Below are 15,951 nucleotides of genomic sequence, written 5' to 3'. Positions count from 1 at the left end.
ACTTGGAAAAACCAGGAGTGGAAATGGGAAGGGTGGTTACAGACAGGGCCAAAATGAGTTCTAAGATTTGCATAGTGAATTTCCATCAAAAAGGCCTAGAGAAGTTACAAGTCTGGTAAACTATAATGCTTTATTGCTCCCAATTTTAATTATATTGGAGAGGGGAAAAAAAAGCGAGTTACATGATTCCTATAAACACACTCCAGGAAACCTGTCAGGATGAGACGAAAGCAAAACGGACACACTACAGAGAGCCCTAAACTTTATTACTTGTTTGTTACTAATGGTTTCAAATTCTCCAGCCTGGAGCAGGAAGAAGGCCATGATGTTTAAAAAATAATAATAAAACAAAATAAAACTCCTCAGCAGGACAAGGGAGGAGAGAAGCCATTCCAACCCTCTGCCATTGTTGGGGTGTGAAGCCCTGACACAAAGCCGAGGTCACTGAGCAATGGACAAAGGAACAGTGGCGGCAGTGGCCACAGGAGGGTGACGCCCCGCGGCTCGCTCAGATCTCTGAAGCAGAGCTGGTGGCGGCTGTCATGATTTATCCCCAGGGAGGACACAGCCACCAAGAGGGGAGAGGCAGAGAAGTTTGAAAACCAGGAGGTGGGGCAGTATGCAGGGAAAGTGGAAAAATAAGAGGTATAGCAGGCCCCACCCCCACACAATGCTTGGTAAACAATTATTTAAACAGTGCAATTAAGCTTTCTCCAGTCTGCCTGGCCTCCTCCCTTGTAATTATCCTCTTACAGTATCTGAGGACACGTCCCTTTCCCTGGGCTGTTTGGCTGAGGCTTAAGATGTTCTGCATCTGAACCCCGGGTGACTCAGGACCCATGAAATGCGCACCAAGGCAGTGGGGACTACGTCACTCTCTGGAAATCACTTCATATTTGTCTTTACAGTGGCTGTGAACATTTCTTAGAAAATATACATATAAAAATAAATGAACAGATGGACAGCCTTGTCTAGAGTACCTCTGTCCCGTAGACACAGAACATGAACCACATATATAATTTAAGAATTTCTAAAGTCACATAAAAAACTTAATTTATTTTATTTAGCCCAATCTATTTAAAACATTGTTATTTCTACATGTAATCTATATAACATTACTTAAGATATTTTTTATTTTATTTATTTATTTTTTTGAGACAGGGTCTTCCTCTGTCACCCAGGCTGGAGTGCAGTAGTGCAATCATGGCTCACTGCAGCCTCAACCTCCCAGGCTCAAGTGATCCTCCCACCTCAGCCTCCCAAGTAGCTGGGACCACAGGCGTATACCACCATGCTCAGCTAAATTTTTACTTTTTATAGAGACAGTTGGGGGTAGGGGGGTCTTAGCATGTTGCCCAGGCTAATCTCAAACTCCTAGGCTCAAGCAATCTGCCCTCCTTGGCTTCCCAAAGTGCTGTGGTTACAGGACTGAGCCACCACACCTGGCCTACTAATGAGTTTTTTAATGCTCTTTTTTTTCATACTAAGTCTTCAAATCCTGGGGTGTATTTTATACCTGAGCACATCTCAGTTCATGTAGCCACATGACACGTGGCTAGTGGCCACCGTACTGGACACAGCGGGTCTAGACAGACAAAACTTAACAGAATATAACAGGTCTCACTAGGACTGGTAACTCTTTTACAAAATAATTCTGTGGCCTTGGGTGAGTCCTTAAAGTCTGTTTCCACAACCAAAAAATGGGGACCTACTGGCCAAAATTATTTGGAGTTTAACATGGGACAAAGTATGTAACATACTTAGTATATAACTTAGCACATAGGGGACCCCACTTAAATAACAGTGGCAATGATAATGGTAAATGTGTACACTGCACTTAATATTTGTCAGGCACTGTTCTAAGCATTATATATACAAACTTAGTCCTCCCAACACACTGCGAAGTAGGTACTATTATAACTTCCATTTTTACAGAAAAGAAAATGAAGGGACAGAGGGGTTGATGCCAAACATAAGTAAGAGTCAGGAATGGTACTGAAACATAGACAAGACTTAACAGTGCATACTCTTAACTGGGACACATATTGCCTCTTAACTGTGAGCAAAGAAGACAATTTCTGACGTCTAAATAAAGGACTGAAGTTTTCACCAAAAGTAAGATTAATGAGATGGCTAGGTGAGGCTGAGTCTCCAGATTATTCACTCAATATCCATCTCCCCTTTATCTTGGCAATAGAACCTATATTTTCCAAAGTTTCCCTATGGATAGCGGTGGTCAAAGGGAAGTTAGCAGAATTCACTGGGTAGGATTACTCAAGAGGCCCTCTGAACTCTTTGGCTTCATTCCGTGGGGAAGTCAGACTCCTTGGCTGGAGCTAACATAGCCATTTTGTATCTTGAGGACAAAATTAAGGAGTTTTCTGGAAATATATTTTTTCCCTCTTAGCACTTCAGGCTTCAGTTTCTGGATCTCTTTATTCTATAGATTTTATTTCCACAAGAGAGCAGATTCCAAATGACCATTCTTCTCATTAAGCATTACTATAAACCTCAGAACAAAACAAGGAGGTAGGTTTATCAGAGCGCTACCATTTAGCACTGCACTCAAATGTCCTCACAGTTGCTTTTTAAAAGAAAACTTCTAATTCAACACTGATATGGAAATTAAATATTTCTTAGTGATATGACCATTGACAGGTGTCCAAAAGAGAGGAAGAACTTCAGAGGAATATGAAAAGTGTCTGATATGACAGCTGCTGGGAACGGGGGCTGTTTGGGAAACATGCGCCAAGATAATCTATTTTACCTGGCAAATTCTACAAATAATAAATCACAGAGCAAAATTACTATTACATCATAGCAAAGCATTAAGTGGCTGGTGAAATAAGAGCTGAAATAAAATCAGCCTTTATTTAACATGTCCAAAACCATTTAAATAGTATTTTATACAAATGTGTCTTTTCAAGAGGTTGGAATGGGGACTTAGAGGTTGATTTTGTCCAAAGGAAACTTGAAACAAAGGGGTTTCAAACCTCACACTCACAAATAAGGTTAAAATGAAAATGCTAACGGACTTAAGAGAGTGGAGAAAATAAAGAGACATTAGTGAGTCATTCATCAAAATAACATTGTGTCAGCAGCCCAAGACAGATTACTGCTGCAGGAGCAGAACAGAAAGAAGAGAAAGAAAGAAAAAACATTAACCCAGCGGCCAAGGGAGGCAGAATGTGCTAGCATATAGAGAAAACGCACATACTGGCAATTCTATGAAAAAGAAACAAAGCAAAAAACTCAAAGAATTTCTATGCCAACATATTCACCTTCTTTGGCATTTCTAGAATGTGTAAATGCTCTTCAGGGTATTTATATATATCCACATCTTTAATAAAAGCTGCTAGACATGGCCACTTTTCTAAAACAACTAAAACTGGACCTATCATTTTCTCTGCACAGTTCTTCTCCAAAAGCATCCTGAGCCTACCTTGGGAATGCCTTGAAGGCTCCTGCTCTTGCTACAAGCATACCCACTTGCTTGTGTTTAGCAGGAGCAGGGTCTGCTGAAAGCTCTCCCAAAGCTCCCCATCCCTCAGAAGATAGAAGATTACCCTACTATCCCTCCTCTTCTGCAAAAACAGAAGATTGGGAAAAGACACAATTGACATCCTCCAAGTTATTCTGCATTCTAGAACTGGTTGGGTAATCGTACTGCTACATGGAGCTTGATAGCACGTTCATGACAGTTTTACTAAATACAAGTCATTTCATCACATGATTGAAAATTTTTCTTTGTTGTGTTTCTTTTGCAGCAATAACATGTCTCAGAAATAGACACAGTGGGTGGGTCCATCAGGTTAAGAACCACAACTAAATACCAGTGATTTTGCTGAGATCAAACAGATTCAATTTAAGTAATATAATGGGCTGGTTCTAACCCAAGCCAACTAACCAAGTTGTCAAATAGGTGTTATGTTTATTGTTATCTCCTACCAACTGGTAGCAGTTGTTTGGATCTTTGTGTTTAGAAGGACTCTGAGGCTACATCTTGATTTTGTAAGAATGAGTGCCATATTCAATTTTTAATGGCTGCCATGGACTCTCAGACAAAACTATGTTTTGTGGCCACCAATCCACTAAGTTTACGTCTTGCAAAGATTCAACACGTCTTGCAAAGATTCACTGTTTGGTCAAAGAGATATATTTCCCTTTACACCAAGGAAAGCTCTAGAAGCTATTACGCTTGTATCCATATACACTTTTTGTTAGGCTGTCATTGAGGAAAGCTGTATTCTCAATTGATGAGGTCCTAGCCACAGAGAAATTAGAACATGAGCTGACTCTGTTTCCAATTTAAGTCAAAGACAAAAGCATCTTCATTATAATTTTTTATTTTTGCATTGGCCTTTATATTTTTAAACTTTCATATCCTCAGGATCATTTAACACTGAAAAATCTACTAGTCTTCCTCTTTGACCATCACAAACTGGAGGAGCTCAGTGAGCCTGAGTTAGGGCCACTCCAGCAGGACCTGCTGCCCCTTCAGAGGAGGGCCTGTGCCAAATGATCTGAGTGACCTTGGACAAATCACTCATTGTGAGACAAGAAACTGAGAAGTTTCTTCTCTGTAAGATCAGGGAACAGGTAATGAAGTTCCATCATCTCTTAGGACCTCTTCCACAGAAACATTCTGGGTGCTACTGATTCTATAAGGTAAAGCGGAGGAAAGCGAAATGAGATGAGAATTATTAAAAGTAAGTAAAGTGGACAATGCAAAGAGGAGAGAAAAAAGGGAAAAACATATAGAAGGATAGCAAACCACTCAGAAATATCATTCAGGAATTGTATCCTTGGTAAGTTACAGATAGAATGCCATTTTCCATGTGTATTTTTTTTTTAAATTGGGATTTATATCTAAAACTTTTTGTAACCAAATTTTTGGGCTGATGGTGGTATCACTGATATGCCACCATTTTTTTTAAATGCACACTAGGTACAGAAGGTTAAGTTAATCATACTCCTAGGTGCATGAGACACTGTTACCACTGGGCCACAAAAGTAGCAGATTCTGTTTAGCTATTAACAAATCAGTAGAAACAATTATAACCAGCGCATGAGAACCTGGATTTGGATATATCCTAGATGACATTATAGCTCCTTAAAGGGAATAACGCCGGTTGGCAAAAGCCTGGTATCATAGTAGTACCTGCAATAGATGTACTATATTTCTATATTTCCTTGATTCTAAACTGTTCCATCAACTTACCAATAGCTTTCCAGTGTCACTCCAAAAGAGAAGAAAAAGAAATACAATCTCACATTAAATGTTCCCATAGGCACACTGGAATTTTAGAAATGTTTAAATGAGAGAAAGTCTTAAGTTGAGAGAATGTCTTAATATTGAAGCAATAATGATAGGTATATCCTCTGGTATCAGCATTATATAATCTAAGTTTCACAATTTTTAATAGTAAGCTAAACATCTGTACTCTAAAAAATATTATGCATGTTAAAACAGACTGCATTGTTTTATATTCTAAACATTGGTGTCTGATTATATAGCCAAAATTTTGCACATTTCTGCCCTAAGACAGAAGGACAGAACAGGGCATTACTTGCCTTTCCAGGCTCGCACTCCGTCCCATCGGCCCAGGGTGTGTGCTGAGTCCGGCAGCCTTTGTGTACTCCATTGACATTATTGCACCAGAGCCGTCTACACTGCATCTGCTCAATTCAATGAAATGGCAATTGAGTGACAAATGATTTATTTGACAGTATCAAACAAGGCAAAGCTTGCTTTCAACTAATGCTTCGCTAATGATATAGGGTAAGTTGGAAAGGAAATTCTTTTCTTGGCATGATAAATGCTAAAATATTAAAAGAGATACAGACAGCAGCCCATAAAACACATTTCTATGCCTGGTAATGGATACCCATGTACCCACCACCAAGCTAAGGAAAGAAAACTTCACAGGCACAGCTGAAGGCCCAATGTACTCATCCTAGGTCCCTTTCCCTTCCCTTTGTTACCAGAAGTGACCACAGTCCTGAGTAGTGTTCATCACTTCATCATTCCCAACACTTTTACTACAAATGTTAATAAATTTCCAGTAATAGAGAGCATGTAAGCTTTACAACTGCACCATACCGACATATCCTACAACTTGCTTTCTTCCTCCTCTAAATGCTCTGTTTTTAAGATTTATTCCATTTGCTATATTTAACTCTATTTCAGGGCACACTTTTAAAAGATTTTTTAATTTTTCCTAATTATTAAAATAAACCACACTTACAGTAGAAAAGTTGCACAAGTATTAAAAGTTTGTTTTTTTAAATAGAAAAGGTTTCAAACTACCCCATCTTTTCTGTAGCTTTTTCTCCCCTTTTAGAGTTGAGATCATACTTTATAAAATTGTTTATCTTGTTATCTTAACTTAAAATTGTATCAGGAGCATGTTCCCAGATGCAGATCATTTTCAATTGCTACAAAAGGGAGACACTATAATTTGCTTAACCTTTCTTTTGCTTGGCAGTTCGATGACTCCTAATTTTTCCTATCATGAATAACACAAAAACAAATATTGCCATGAATCAAGTTTACTCAAAATTTTGTTATTATTTCCATGGAATACTACTGTACTTCTCGATTCACCAGGCAATCTCTGAAGACACTCCCAGCAAAAGAAACACACACATGCCACCCCAAAGAGACAGAATGGGCCACCCCATAGAAGCACAGTTCTGCTCATCTGCAACCTGATAACTGCTAGATGATGTCACTGGCCCAAACCTCCACAACACATGCATCAGGCTATATCATACAGCCATCCCAGCTGAGGCCCCAGTAGAAATGATTTCAAGCCCCAGTTGGTCACAGGATGTTACCTTCACAAGCTAAAACACAGAAACATGTTTGTCTCATGAGTTACCTCTTCTGAATCTTGAAGAGTCCCTATAATTTAGGTCACCTGGACAAGTCGAAGGGCATTAAAAGCGACAAGGAGAGAAAAAAGCTGAGCTCTGTAATTCCCAACTCTGTAACCTTGCTGCCTCTGAGCCTCACTTTCACTTGTAAAATGAAAGTGATGATGGCATCTCCCTTTTGGGCTTTCATGAGGATGAAATGAGAAAGTGCAGGTAAAGCATTATTTAACACTGAGCAATAGTACTGTTGTGTCATCTTCATAATTATTATGATCACTAATATACAATTTTACTCTCAGCTTTTCCTTGGGTAGTTTATATTCAAGTTAGAATCCAGTGGAAAACTATGAATAAAAAGAAGAGCAGAATCAGTAGATGAGGGCAGAAGTGGCCCTCCTACACTTACCATATATGGGCACACCTGAGAACCTGGTCCAAAAATCAATTCACATTGTTTATTCACGTTGTAAAGGATGCCTGGCAGTTGGACAGGCAAAGGGTAGGGTCTGGATTCAGGTTCATTAAGCAAACACTCGCCATAACCAGTGCTATGGAAATACACAGAAACACACAGATGGTGAGAACGGTGGCTGTCAAGAGCTCCAGATAATGGTAAAGGCCACCCCACCATTGTAATGGTAGAGAGGACAGTTACTTTTTAACATGTGCTTTATTCTTTACATCTAAGATTAAATCCAGATGCTGAAGTTACATTTTTGCTCTTTACTTTGTAGAACCACATGCAATGAATACAACATAGCTAGTAGGAAATATACATCTGCTACAATGTTTGATCACACTTCACAGCAATTATCTGTTTGTGTTTGACTACCTTTCCCAGTAGACTGTAAGCTTCCTAAGGGCAAAGATAGTGTCTTTTTCATCCAAGCACAGGGCCCTGTCCATGACAACTAGTGCTTAGTAAATGTTTGCTGAAGGGATGCATAAGCAAATCAATGACTCATAGAAAGAAAACACTTTACACCATCTGGTTAAAAAGAAAAACAGCAACCCTCCAGTTCTTTCTTTCTGTTTTCAGCAAACACCTCTCCTGGAAAATTCACACCCGTTGAGTTCTGATTAATAAAGCCTCCTCTTCCCTGTGGTTGCAGAAATATACACCCAGTGACTCTGAGACAATCACTTAACCTTTCATACTTCTGAGAGAGAAGAGCAATAAATCTGTGACACAGGGGCATTGTATAATGTAATTGGATCTTTGAGCAGCCTAGCAGGAAGCTTAAAAAACAAAACAAGAAAAGAAAGAAAATGGGAAAAAAGAGAAAAGGGGGAGGGAAGAGGGGGAGAGGAAGAGTGAGGCAGACAGAGAAGGTCCTCAATTCAACAATGTGGGAGCTACTATAATTTCCACTCATCCACAGACTCTGCTTTGGGATCATCTCACTACCCCACCCCTTTTCAGGCCAGAATTACTAAATTAGAAGTGCATAAATACTTGCGGCCTTCATCAAGAAATCAGACTCATAGTCCCTCTCCCCATGTCTGAACAAATCTCAAAACTTTACCCAAAATGAAGCAACATTTCCACATCCTCTTTAAGATTCCAACCTTTTCTTTAGCTCAGTCTGTAATCTTCTAAACTCTGGCAAGGATATGAACTACACAGATGTCAGAGAGTATTTTGTTTGTTTGTTTGTTTTGCCTTCTCCAAGGAATGTCAACAAAAATAACAGAAAAGGAATGTTTGACTTTGTATTGTCTTTCCCACAATTCGTTCACTACATGTAGACCAGGCACTAGAAGTTTGTGCTAAAAGAATGTTCAAGTCTTACTCTAAAAACTCAGTGATATATTTTCGACTACACTTTGACCACATCCAGGGGTTGGTGTAGAAGTTCAGTGTTGGAGCCATGACATGCTGGGGACTCTTAACTCCTTCTTCTTTACATTTGTTGTTGTCATCATGAGGCATGTTAAACCTAAAGCCAATGAGACAATGATGAGAATGTCAATAAATACCAAGGGATCATGCTGTTCTAATTGCTTCAGAAATGCATCTATCTAAGAGAAAAAAATTTAACTGTATTTTGGATAAGAACCTGAACTCTGGTAAGCAGAACAAAATGTAAGACAATTCGAGATAGACTGTAGATTAAAATATAATTATCACCCAACTTAATACAAAGTGTAAATGCATAAAATGCATTTTAAAAGATGTGGGTTGGCCCACGTATTTGGTTTAAGTGTACTTTTTGGAATTGCAGAGGCTCTGAATATGCTGTAGTTGGTGCTAGAATACAGTAGTTGGAATTCCTAATATGCTGTTAAAGGGCAATTTATAGAGTCAAGAATTTGGCAACTTATGATAATGTGAATATAAAGAGTCAGGGAAGTGTCAAAAACTGAAGCCAAGAGCTTTCTAATAAGAGGCTCACTATGGGTCTTGGCATCTTCCCCTTTTTGGATCAGGGTGACAAATTATATACCTGTGTAGGTATATCATTCTAAAGGCATGCAAAGTTTGTGCACAATAAAACCCATGAAAGGTAGTGGTATGCATGGAAACCAGAGGCATGCCAATTCTACTGGCGTAACTCAGAGATGGCAAATAGTTTCATGCTTCATGCCAACACCAATTGATTGGTACTGGCTTCCTGAAAAGCCAGGCACAAAAGGATTCTTAAATTAATCCAGGTTCCGCCTGTGAGAAGGCTGTGAAGGACTGCCAACATCCTTATGGGCCTGGAAGGGAATGCAGCAGCATGAACACATACTTGCCATTCTTGGCTTAGCCAGAAGGAGTGGAAAAAAGTAGGAAGTATTTCCTAAATCCAGAAACACCAATTCTGTGACCCACATGCCATTCTCAGCTCAGGCAATTATCCACTGGGTGACAACCTCAGAAGGGTCACCTTCCCTCTGTCTGGATGACTATCCCCAATCACAAAATTGACGTATGTAATTAATTTAGCATTGAGGGAGAAATTCCCTTCACTAGTTCATCTTGATTACAGAAATAAGTGAGTCAGACAGAAGCATGTAGACTTGCATCATATAAAAGTTGGAATAAAAGCCTATGGAGTCTATTCCATTAATGTATCACATTTTCCCTTTTTCTTTAAAGTTTATGCCTCTTAATACTCACCAATAGAGACAGAAAAACTTGATCTTAGTTGAATTTAGAAATAGCTCTTAAAACGTGAGACTCTTATGCTTAAGAATCTATTTTCTTAAAAGAATAAATGCCTTGGTTTCCAGTTCCCTGATGCATAATCAATGTAATACCTGCATCAACAAACTTAAAACAAGCAAGGCATTCAAATCTTAGAGGTTTCTCTATAGTAGTGTTTATTTCCCATCCCCAGATGATGTTTATTCCCCACTCTCACAATTACTTGATATAGTCAAGTTTATTTGAGCATGTAAATAAGCTGAAAATTTATTTTCATTCAAATGTTACTCACATTTGCTCACTGAAGGAGTTAAATAGTAATAAATACTTATTGGACACGTACGAACAACAATAACCATGATTTTTCAGTATTCACAACACACCAGAAAATGTGCTAAATGCTTGAGATGCTTTATTTCATTTAATCACTTATTTTACCCAATGAATAGTACAGGTTGAGCATTCCTAATCTCAAAACCCCAAATCCAAAATCCTCCAAAATCCAAAACTTTTTGAGCGCCAACATGACACCAGTGGAAAATTCCACACATAAATGTGTAACAGACTTTGTTTAATGCATAAAATTATTTAAAATATCATATACAATTACCACTAGGCTATGTGCATAAGGTATTTATGAAACATAAATTTCTTGCTTAAACTTGAGTCCCATCCCCAAGATATCTCATTATGTATATGAAAATATTGCAAAAATCTGAGACAATCCAAAATCCAAAACATTTCTGGTCCCAAGCATTTTGGATAAGGAATTCTACATCTGTACTGTTATTATCTGCATTTTGCAGATGAGAAAACTGAGCCATAGAGAGCTTTAATTACTTGATCAAATCCCACAGCTACTAAGCTGGGGAAGCTGGAATGGGAATTCTCTTCAAGGCTTCCCTGAGTTTCACAAAGGTGCCTCAGAAAACACAAGGATAGAGAGGATGTTGACTAAGCAGGTTGGGCATGCCACAAATGCTTAATGGAAAGCCATTTTTTATGTTCTAAATCGGGGGCATTTGACTATATTTCCTCTGGAGAAAAGAAGAGGGGTGTGCTCTTAAAATACATTTGAAAGGTACTAGTTTAAAAATATACCTGTTATCGATTGAGCTAAATTGGAGACACCTGTGTATATACGCATCTTGCTCTGTGCCTCATACACTACACTGCACATAGAGGACCTTAAATGTATGAATGAAGAGCTTGTTTTATAAATGATGTTAGCTCTAAGTAAAGTTATCATCTGCCACACAAATTGATCTGCAGCTATCTTAATAATATCCTTTCAGAAAATTATTTCAAAATAGATAGTATAAGTAATTTAATCATCCTAGAAAGAAAATAATGCAGATCAAAACTCAGAATAATTTCTAGTAAATTTGCAGTGTTTTGCCCCATGTTCTAACCATGCTCTATCTCTAAAAAGCAAAAGGGAAAAGCCATTTCATAATAGCCACTTAGTGACCATAATTAGGAAATGATTCCTTCTATCTTTGTTCATTCTCTTTCCTGAAAAAAGGGGTATTACTGTTCCCAGATGCTAAATATCAGAATTAGAACTGTGTATAACTAGAATCAGGAATGGTCTGGCTTTGTAAAAATCTTGGGGGCCACAGTAATGGTGGGGGACCCTCCTGGACAAAGGTGTTAAATCAGGAAAGTTCTCTAGGCTAATATATCCTCTGCTTCAGTAGAAGGAATGGAAAGACCCCATTTCTCCAGTTCCCAGTAGGAAAGGAGACTATTAGACCTTATGTATTGAACTTGAGCAGTTAAACCAAAGATACACACAAGCTATGGCTGAAGAGAGTGCACTGCATTTACTCAACTATCAGAAGTCAAAGTCATTTCACCCAATTAGGTTCAAAGCTCTTCCACCCTGCAAACTCTACTATGACTCGGGAAGTGTCTTACACCCTTGAAAGTCAAGTAAATGCTCACTGATGCGAAGGAATAAAAGGTTTAGGTCACTCTGAATTAAATGAAATTACTGAAAGGAAACTCACACATGACCCAGCTCATGGGCAATCGTAAAAGCTGTACTCAATCCACTATCTTCACTAATAGAACAGCTTCTGTAGGGATCACAAATGGTTCCCAGTTCAGCCAGGCCTATTAGAAGGAAAAACAACAAGGTTTACTCTAAAAAGCAACTGTGGCTTGAAATAAAAACATGCAGTAAACTGTTTTAGCCATAGAAGATACGCACAGAGAACTCACCTAAGGTATCACATTTGTCGTGAGCTCTGCAGATATCCTGTCTGAAAGCAAAGCAGACTTAGGCCTTGATGACATCAAAGAGTAAGTGTCAATATAAGTAAATACTTTAGGGTTGTCTAGGCATTTACAACAGCATACACTTTGGGGTGGGGGTTACAAAAAGTAAGTTCATAAGACCAGAGTTTCAAAACTGAAAAAAATTTTGGAATTGTTGATTTAAGAATTATAAACTACTACATTAAGAAGTCTTTTTCTGTGGTCAGGGTGGTCACAGAGCAGTAAAAAATCTCTCCAACCAGGATTTTCCCAATACCCTGGTTTCTAGTTTTGTAAAGACTCTTTGAGAACATTCCTGAGAAGGTGCAAGATATCTTTTACTTTCATTTAAGAGGACATGCTCGGAGTTATACCTGATGTAAATGACGAGTTGATGGGTGCTGACGAGTTGATGGGTGCAGCACACCAACATGGCACACGTATACATATGTAACAAACCTGCACATTGTGCACATGTACCCTAGAACCTAAAGTATAATAATAATAATAATTTAAAAAGAGGACATGCTCATGACCACAATAGAGATGGCAGGAGGTGGGAGGCACAATTAAGCCAGCACGCCTCTGTGTTGCTACAGTGTTTTAACATTTTGAGATAGTAGCTACCACAGAAAAATTGGGAGGTTTCACAGTTTAAAAAAATTCATTTTTCTGGCTTTTGCAAAATCACAAAAGCTGGCAACATTGAACTCATATACTACATGGCAATGTCAGGTCCATCTGAATAGCAGCTGCCCTTGCCTGTTATATAAGGCATTCATTTTCAGGTCTGCCTAACACATTTATTCCTCACTTGGCATCTATAGGTTAGTGGTTCTCAACCAAGGTGATTCTGCCCTTCCCATGGAGGGCAGTGGCAATGTCTGGAGACACTGCTGATTGTCACAACTGAGGGGAGGGAGTGCTCCTGATACGTAGTGAGTAGAGGCCAGGGATGCTGCTAAACATCTTGCAATGCACAGAAAGAATTATCCAGCCCAAAATGTCAACAGTGCCTAAGCTGAGAAACCCTCCACCAGCAGCTGACTATCAGGAATGCGTGACTGCATCCCATCAACTTGACCTGAGACTGAAAGATCTGAGGAATAAGAAATCCATATACCTTGTTAAGAGAACAGCAGTATCATGATGGATTCCACCTGGACTGTTCTTCGAATGCTGCCACTGGCAAAAATTTTTTAATGTTGTCTGAGCATTAAAAGATATGGAAGGCCCATCCTAAATACAGAGAAGAATTATGGTTAATCTGTTGTACCAGTACCAATTAGATATGCCATTTCGGATACAGATAGAAGAAAAAAGAAAAAAAACTTTATTACCTGTTCATTATGAATCACAATTAAGTTCACAATAACAATATTAATTAAATTTCCAATACTTGGGTCTTTATAGATAGAGGCTACCTGCAACCGAGATAAATTTTTCAAAGTTAATTGTGAACTCCGTGTAAGCAATAAGCAAGTCACGTCTTACGTTGGGCTCCACCTCTTTTTTACGTTTCTTGCAACATATGCATTTTGTGGTTGTGAATTTTTCATTCACTCAACAATCCTTTTTGTAAAGTCTCTTCGTAAAATTCATAGATCACAGTTTTAGGTAACAGTGAATTCAAACAAGTTAAAATTCCTCTGAAATTGCATTGCCACGTGACTTAACAGTTCTCTGTACCAGAACACTGGATATTAATTTTCCATTAAGCTCTTTCCTCTCTTCTGAAGTCCTAGATTGCCAACTTATAGAATCTCACATTGGGTGCATGTTAGCCAACACTGCTGTTCTTTAATGTTTACCACCAATTTGTGTCCTTGACAACTTTGTTAACCTGGTGGGGGTTTTATTTTTGTAGTATTATCATTAATTATAGGAGCTAACATTCACTAAATGCTTGAGAACTGGCTGAAAACTACATACACACATGCAGTTAGTCTCTATACAGCAAAACTCTGGTCTGGGTACCATTAAAATCTCTGTTCAACAAATGAGGAAACTAAGTCACTCAGAGAAATTAAGTCACTTGTCTGAGGCAACACACTGGTGAGTAGCAGAGCCAGAACTCTCAACCTAGGGCAGTTTGACCCAAAGTCCATGTTCATAATAAAAATTCTTATGAGAGATCTGAAATTAAGAAGTGAAAATGAGGTTATGCATATGTGCAGGGCCAGATTAGATGTTCCCTTCCCTCCTGGGCATGAGAGGGCTGGGGTATCTGGGACTGAGCAGCATGTGGGGGTGAGAGGGGCATGGAGGCCAGGCGGGGTTGACGGAGGGCAGAGGGGAACGGGTCACAGCAGTGAACAAAAAGGCAAGGAGTACCACAGCCCACACGGCGGGGGGGGAAGGAACCCTAAAGCTATGCCCAAACAGGATTGCTTTTCATATCCATCTGGGGGATTTATTAAAAATAAGTTTTAGTTCAGATAAATTAGGGCTCATCCATTGAAAGAAAAGTTATGCTACAGCTGAAAAGGAGTAAGAGGAGGTCTATATGGGCTTTTCTGGAACCATCTCGAATCGTTCAATAAAATAGCAATGTGTAATACAGTATGCGAAAATGCCTCCTGTTTGAAAAGAAGTTGTATATGCAAACGTGTTTGCATAAGAAATACCTAGAGTTGCACTGCCCAACAGTGGCCACTCATCACATGTGGCTAGTGAGTACTGGTATGTGGCTAGCTCAAATTGGGTTATACTGAGAGTGTAAAACACTGGATTTTGAAGGCTTAGTATTAAAAAAAGTAAAATACCTCAATAATTTTTAAAATAATATTTGATATAAAATATATTGCTAAAATTAATTTTACCTGTTTATATTTTACTTTTTTTTTTGAGACAGGGTCTCACTCCGTTGCCAAGGCTGATGCGCAGTGGCACAATCAAGGCTCACTGCAGCCTCCTGGGCTCAAGAGATTCTCTCACCTCAGCTCCCGAGGACCTCAGCCTACTATATATGAGCCAGGTATAAGCCACCACACCTGGCTAATTTTTTTTTTTTTTTTTTTATAGAGACCAGGTCTTGCTATAATGCCCAGGCTGGTCTTAAACTCCGAGCCCCAAGAGATTGTTCCACCTCAGCCTCCTAAAATGTTGGGATTACAGGCATGAGTGACTGTACCTGGCCATTTTCTTAAAAACTTTTTTTTTAATGTGGCTACTTGAAAATTTAAAATTAGGAAAAAAAAGTTTTTTAAAAATTTAAATACATTTGAAATTAAATATGTGGTTTGCATTATATTTCTATTGGGCAGTGCTTGTTAGAAACATATAAGAAAACTTTCAACAGTGGCTGCCTCTGGGAAGGGGCCTGGCAGTCTGCATAGAGAATGGTACTTATTTTTTAACAATAGTCTTTGTTCTGTCTGATTTTTAAAAAATCATGCAAATATACTGTGGTTTTAATTCAAAATGGGAGTAGAAAAATAGGATGAAAGGCTCCTAGGTGTCACTCCCCAGGCTACTTAATTAGAATCCCGGGGGAAGAGGCTATTTTTAGAAGTTCCCCAGGTGACTATGGTTCACAACCAGCCTCCCTAAGAATTACTGAATATCCACAACTGGCTGTGCAAAGTTCCTAAGTGAGGCAAAAAGCACTGGTTTTGGGAACTGGACAAGCGAAAGGTCACAGGCAGTGTCCAAGTGATTTATTAACTTTACCTGAC

General features: G+C 38.9%; 1 protein-coding gene across 7 annotated transcripts in view; it reads right to left on the bottom strand.

Annotated features, from left to right (window-relative positions):
• Positions 1-15,951, bottom strand: part of ADAMTS9 (ADAM metallopeptidase with thrombospondin type 1 motif 9) — a 174,314-nt gene that overhangs the window by 128,153 nt on the left and 30,210 nt on the right. For 5 of the 7 annotated variants that reach the window (XM_007984895.3, XM_007984894.3, XM_038002528.2 and 2 more), the window contains exons 5-11: positions 13,615-13,698; positions 13,398-13,513; positions 12,239-12,279; positions 12,025-12,130; positions 8,673-8,819; positions 7,286-7,427; positions 5,575-5,679 (exon numbers count right to left, since the gene is read on the bottom strand). In XM_007984895.3, the coding sequence (XP_007983086.2) occupies positions 5,575-5,679; positions 7,286-7,427; positions 8,673-8,819; positions 12,025-12,130; positions 12,239-12,279; positions 13,398-13,513; positions 13,615-13,698 (741 nt within the window). The remainder of the gene's footprint in view (positions 1-5,574; positions 5,680-7,285; positions 7,428-8,672; positions 8,820-12,024; positions 12,131-12,238; positions 12,280-13,397; positions 13,514-13,614; positions 13,699-15,951) is intronic. The other 2 variants (XM_007984897.3, XM_007984896.3) reach the window with 1 other exon arrangement.

This window comes from Chlorocebus sabaeus, chromosome 22 (assembly GCF_047675955.1).
Source record: "Chlorocebus sabaeus isolate Y175 chromosome 22, mChlSab1.0.hap1, whole genome shotgun sequence".
Taxonomy (NCBI): domain Eukaryota; kingdom Metazoa; phylum Chordata; class Mammalia; order Primates; family Cercopithecidae; genus Chlorocebus; species Chlorocebus sabaeus.
The sequence above is the reverse complement of the archived record's forward strand: the minus strand, read 5'-3'. Positions and strand labels throughout refer to the sequence as shown.